Source organism: Phaeoacremonium minimum, assembly GCF_000392275.1.
Source record: "Phaeoacremonium minimum UCRPA7 unplaced genomic scaffold PA7_03_scaffold_35, whole genome shotgun sequence".
Classification (NCBI taxonomy): domain Eukaryota; kingdom Fungi; phylum Ascomycota; class Sordariomycetes; order Togniniales; family Togniniaceae; genus Phaeoacremonium; species Phaeoacremonium minimum.
Window position 1 is genome coordinate 54271 of NW_006920942.1, and position 6000 is coordinate 60270.

A 6000-nucleotide genomic window follows, 5' to 3' on the forward strand; every position below is an offset into this window, starting at 1 on the left:
AGAGACGACACAAGTGCCGCCAACCGTGCTTCTAAATCCTTGAGAGCGACGGGCTTGCCGTCGACTGTCTTAGCGAGAGCGCAGTGCTCAGGTCCCGCATTGAGACACTCGCCGAGAAATCCATCTTCCCATGCGTTTGTCACGTTATCTAGTGCTGTCCATCCGAAGCCTCCAAGCTCCCGGTGGTCGCGAACGTATTCGGTCCCGTCCAAGATCATTCGACCCACACTATTGGGGAACATGTTGGCATAAGTCTGGCCAATGCCAGTACCGTAGCTGACCAAGTAACCAGTCAACTCGTCCTCATTAAGCGCTTTACGGATCTCCTCGAGGTCACGGGCAACAAAAGCGGTGCTGACAAACCGAGGAAGGTCGCCATGACGTTCCAAACAGGCACGAAATGTTGCATTGTTCATGGCATCGGCCAGCTCTAATTGAGCTATTGGAGAAGCAGATACCTCACGATATTGGCCCGTGAGAAGCGACCAGCGGTCTCGATCGGCATCATATGGAAAGCAAGAGATTGCTGGCAGCGAAATATTGACTCCTCGAGGATCCCACCCCAGCACATCGAATTGCCCGTCACTAAAGCGTTTGGTAACTGCTTCTGCAGCTCGCCAAACGAAGCTCGTGCCACTTCCACCGGGTCCGCCGGGCTCAATTACTACTGTTCGCTCGCTCTTCTTGCCGGCGTCACCATTCACGAAAGCACCGCCGACTCGCGCAAGGCCGGAGACTTGAAACTTTGTAACAGCGAGCCGAGTAATACGGCTCTCCGAGCTGTTCGTGTAGTCCAACGGCACGTCTAGATATCCACAGAGATATATCCCCCTACCGGCGTATGGGTCATTCTGCGTTGTCTTTGTTGCATTAGATGTGTTGTTTCCCCAACTCCAATGATCTGGATCCGGGTCGAAGAGATCCTTCCAAGTGGTCTCGGGATCGCGATCTTCGAGCGAGGGAGGTATTGATTTATTCGTGCACGGGATGAAATTGAACGGATCGTCGGGTAAAGGGAAGTCACCATAAGGAGAATCGAGCACGTTAAGTCTTTGTAGAGTTGTACTATCGCTGTCTCTCGGTCTGGGAAGGATATGTCCGGAGTGGCGGTAGAGCGCAGCGACGCTCAGCAAGCTAATCAGACCTATCACCTTAATAAGCGATTTCCCAGATGATCCTGCTTGTGGAGGGGGCCTTGGCCTAGCCTGGGAGCTCGTTTTCTCCATTATGTCCAAACCGCAATGAAGAGGTTGGAGGACGAAGTGAGAAACGGCCCATAATACTCAGATGCCTGGAAGCTGACCTCCAGATGACGTGACGCGCTGAGCTTAGGCATAAGCGAATGTTACTGTTCACCTGTGGGGCCCTCGCTAGCTCCTTTCCAATTCTACCATAACAGGTGAAGAGACTTTGAAGTATTAAACCCACCAATCATTTTTCGTTCTTCTTGGTTGCTTTCTTGAGTGTTCAGACATGAAATTAACATTGCAGAGGTTTGGGGTTGCAAAAAGTGGATATTTACTTCTCTTTTGTACCAGATTCACTCATGACTGAGGACAAGCTACATTCAGCCGTAGGAAATTGCCTTGATCCATATTACGAAGGAATTCATTCTGCTAAATGTCAAGAACCTCCAAGCGGCAGAGCAGGTATATGCATGCAATCCCCTACTCCCTATCTTTCAGGCGAGCTAGGCAGGTTCTCTCATAGCGTGGTACATCGACAAGAGCTAATTGGATCAATTCTGAAGCCCTGTAATCCGGTATTTTCATACAAAATTTAAAACGTAAGCGTATTCAATAGTGCGATGGAAACAAGAAGACTTGACAGCTACTGTAGGAGATTCTATAGATCTTTTTAACTTAAAAGGGGACAGAAATATATTGTTTTGAATATTGTGATATTTGTGAGTCCGTTGCCTATGTTTGATGGAGAGCACAGCCCCTAATCCCGGACAATTGGAGCTCAGTGGAGCCAATTATACGACACTGTGTCAATCTTATCTATGGAAGGATATGGCCCGAAGAGAAACTCGAACGTGACTGTGAAATCATCCGTCTGTGGTGTATAGGAGAATTGATTCATGTGCCATTCTCCAGCCGGGAGTGTATCCCGCGCGTCAACAGTGTATACAGGCTGACCATTGATGAGCACTCCAATGAAGCCAGCGTCGAGGTTATCAAAATAGGAGGCAAACTTGAACAGCCCAGGTACGTTTGCTGCTGCATGAACAGTACCGCTGATAATACGGGCACTCACACCATTCTCAGGTGTAGCCGGAGCACGTGTGAGGTGAACTTCAAAAGCCGTGTTCCCTGTATTGCCAGGTGTAGTCAATGTGGTCGTAGCTGCAGGATCAGGAACTTGAACAGTCCAGGGCGCAAGACCGCATTCGAAGTCACCGTTGGGAATGAGGCCACCGGCAGAAGGACAAGGTGTCGGACTTGAAGTCGTAGTTGTTGAAGTGCAAGTCGGCCCACAAGAACAGGCGGATAGATACCTGTCTGGAGCCGTGCCGCAGAAGGCGGTGGCTCTAGTTGGGTAATTAGTCGCAGTTGTGCCCCCAGCAGTTACAGTCGCACAGAAAGCCGATGCAGTTGCAAGGGCCGCTGAAGATTGACATGGGAATAGGGCACGGTAGCAACTATTCCGAAGTACAAGTAGTCAGCATGACAGATATTTAGAGGAAATAGCCGTTATCTACGCACTTATCCGCATTACACCCCGCCACGGCGGCAGTGCTTCTAACTACCAATATACTCGTAATGACGAGAAGTCGGGTGCATTTGCTCTTGAGCGAAGACATGTTGCTCTTTGTGATTGAGTGTTTGGTTGCTATGTTGAAAGGTTTTGTGTTTAAATTCTATGATTTGTAATGCCCTCTCATTTGAGGCGAGAGCTGCTTTAAATATGGATTGAGTTTTTGTTCAAATTCAATTGAAAGGTTCACTTGGCCTGGTACCATCAAAATACAGCAGACATGGCTGGTAACTGATATTACAACGATGTTCCATAGGAAAAAGTAAGCCGTTGCCAAATGTCTCCCCGAACACGAGCTTCAGCTTGCAGAACGTGCGGGTGGCTGCATGAAAACTACTGAGCCGCCCTGTTCCGCACCCGTTCTCGCCTTATGCTTAAAATCGAGAACATCAGCCCTAAAGCCACCGAGAATCCAAAACCAATGGGAGTGTAATTTACAACTCTAGGTGAAGAAACTATCCAATAGTGCACGCCACATGGATGCCTATTGTACACTATAGGAGTCGGTGAAGTGAGTGTGGTCATTATAAGCCAGGGTTGAGTGTTTTGATGTCTAATAATAGGGTCTCCGCGAGAAATTAGATGCAAAGACGCTCGAGCTCTTTCCCTGATGCTTACGCACCTAGGTGTTTTGCAGAATCGAGATTTGAGGCTCGTACTTCGCGTCTTTCGCTCCAAAGTCTCATAATCATCGGCGGTCAAGCTGGGCACAAGATAATGTAAGAATTCGGCCTGTCTTCATTGCCCTTTGCTGTTTCCTCCACTGATCTGACGTAGAGTATTTATGTCACAAAGCCTGGATCTATGCCCAGAGAGTTATGGAAAAGAACACTTCCTGCGATTCTTCGGGTTTGATTACCGTCTTGAGATATTCAGTGACCTCAAATATATTTTCGAGAAGGAGATCGCGCATCTGGCGACTGATAGCTATGTTGCCCAGCATGCTCATCTACCTTCTGGATTATTATTGAGATATTATTCGCAGGTGATAAGATCAAATATAGCTCATTTATTGCTATGATATTTTCGAGATACCTATTTCTTTTGATTTAAGATCCTTGGGGCATGGGCTAGAGTAAGGACTTGCGTATGAATGATCCGCAAGCTCCAGTCATAGGATCATAGATCTGGATGATACATCTGACCCTTGTGCCATGATGGCCTTCGTTCCCAACCTTTTGAGTATCGTCTAATACCGAATAGTGACCGGCTATAGCGTCATGGCAGATCATTCCCTTACGTCTAATCGAAATGTAGTCTATCCACGACAATTTTGAAAAGGCTGGGCTACATTCCAAGAGAATTAAACCCACTGGTGGACTACTGTGTACACAAGGCAAACAATAACACATATAGTGGTACAGACAAGTAGAGTGTCGCTGCCGCCTCGAGCCCCTCAGACCTGGTTGCCCCACGTCTAACTCCGGCATCGCTCCCTTTTCAACCGAGCCCAAGCCAGATGCCACTTTTTGTGGAGAAAATGGCTTACCGTAGCAGGAATTCTCCCCACCAAAGACACCAACTACCCACCTTATATATCTCATCGTGGGGGTGGTTTCGAATGACGACAATTACCAACAGGTCCCGTTGTCCTCCCAATTACTGACTCTCCAGACAAATTCGTTGGTCTCATCAAGGAAACAAAGATATTGACCCTCCCAAAATTGCACCTTATGAGCGCATGGTCTCGTGCGATTAGATCTCTGAAAATGAAGTTGCTCTACCCCACCTCACTGAAGCTTGATACCCAGAGTCTTGAAGGGTTTTCTGTTGCGCTCCACCCATACGATGTCAAGAAGCCGTTGCCCGAGGAGCTTATCGACGCAGAGATTTTGGTTACGTGGACAAACACCGCAGATAACCTCAAGGATGCTGCCAGTCGTATGAAGAATCTTCGATGGATCCAGTCGCTCGCTGCCGGCCCGAATGATGTTATCAATGCCGGATTCGATACATCCAAGATACCTCTCACCACCGGATCCGGTCTACATGATCACACAGTCGCAGAGCACAGTCTTGGCCTTCTCCTCAATGCTGCCCGTCGCTTCTATGAAATGCGCGACTATCAACTGCAGAACAAGTGGCCTGCTCACCTAGGTGGACCACAACCGGATCGTCCAGCAGGAGCGTTCACAACTCTTCGCGACGCAAAGGTGCTCATATGGGGCTTTGGCAACATTGCGAAGGCCCTTACCCCTCACCTAGTCGGTCTAGGTGCTAAGGTGCAAGGCGTTGCCCGGCATTCTGGGGTCCGCAACGGCATCGAGGTGTTCAGCGAGGACAAACTTCCCGAGCTGCTACCACAGACTGACGCACTGGTGATGATCCTTCCTGGGTCCGACTCAACCCGCAACGCACTCAACACAGAGCGGCTGAAGCTTTTACCGAAACACGCGTGGGTCATCAACGTCGGACGTGGCACGTCCATCGATGAAGATGCTTTGGCCGACGCTCTAGAGGCTGGAGAAATTGGTGGTGCGGCTCTCGATGTGTTTGTTACGGAACCACTTCCTGAGTCGAGTCGGCTATGGAAAGCGCCAAACTTAGTTCTCTCTCCGCATGCGGCTGGTGGCAGACCACAAGGGGCTGAAGGCCTGATTGCTGATAATCTGAGGAGGTTTTTGGCGGGTCAAGATCTCAAGAATGTCATATAAACAAGGATGGGCTGTACACTACGAATCCAAATGTCATCCAAAACTCGATCAAACATGTATCTGACCATTCAACGCAATCTATAGAGCTAGTTCAACAACCGAGACATAGTTGCCCCTGTCCTTCCGAGTTTGCTCCAAGGCACGGCTGCTAATACATCACTTGATATGAGCTTATCAATGATTTATCTGCACCGGATATTCTACTCAAATTCGGAACACGCGTTGTCAGCACGAAGTTTGCGAATGGTCTTTATTTGTAGTTATTGATATCGATGTTTAGTCGCCATGTCCCCATCACGGCGGGGTGATGAGCTCACTCTTCCTGAGACACAGCTCGCCGCTGAATTCTACTAGGCGAGGTACCAAGTCTAGTTCATTTAAGTTATACCATACATCGTATCCCCGTCCCTTATCCTCTTCCTTGGTCTTCAAATTGGCTCCTTCGGGGCTGAAAACCATCCACCTCTCTTTCTCAGCGAACTTCTCCCAAGGCTCTTCTCCGTTGGCGAACAGAATCCAAGCCTTGGACATTTGGGCTCCAACTCGCTGCATCCACTCTGGAAGTAAATGCCTCAAGACGCCCCAG

At 48.8% G+C, this 6000-nt stretch overlaps 1 protein-coding gene across 1 annotated transcript; it reads left to right on the forward strand.

The window, feature by feature from the left end:
• Positions 1-4433: 4433 nt before the first annotated feature.
• Positions 4434-5414, forward strand: UCRPA7_453 (putative glyoxylate reductase protein; the record flags this gene model as incomplete). The annotated part of the gene is made up of 1 exon (XM_007913044.1): positions 4434-5414. One exon carries the CDS (start codon positions 4434-4436, stop codon positions 5412-5414), a length of 981 nt encoding a protein of 326 aa, XP_007911235.1.
• Between the last annotated feature and the right edge of the window lie 586 nt (positions 5415-6000).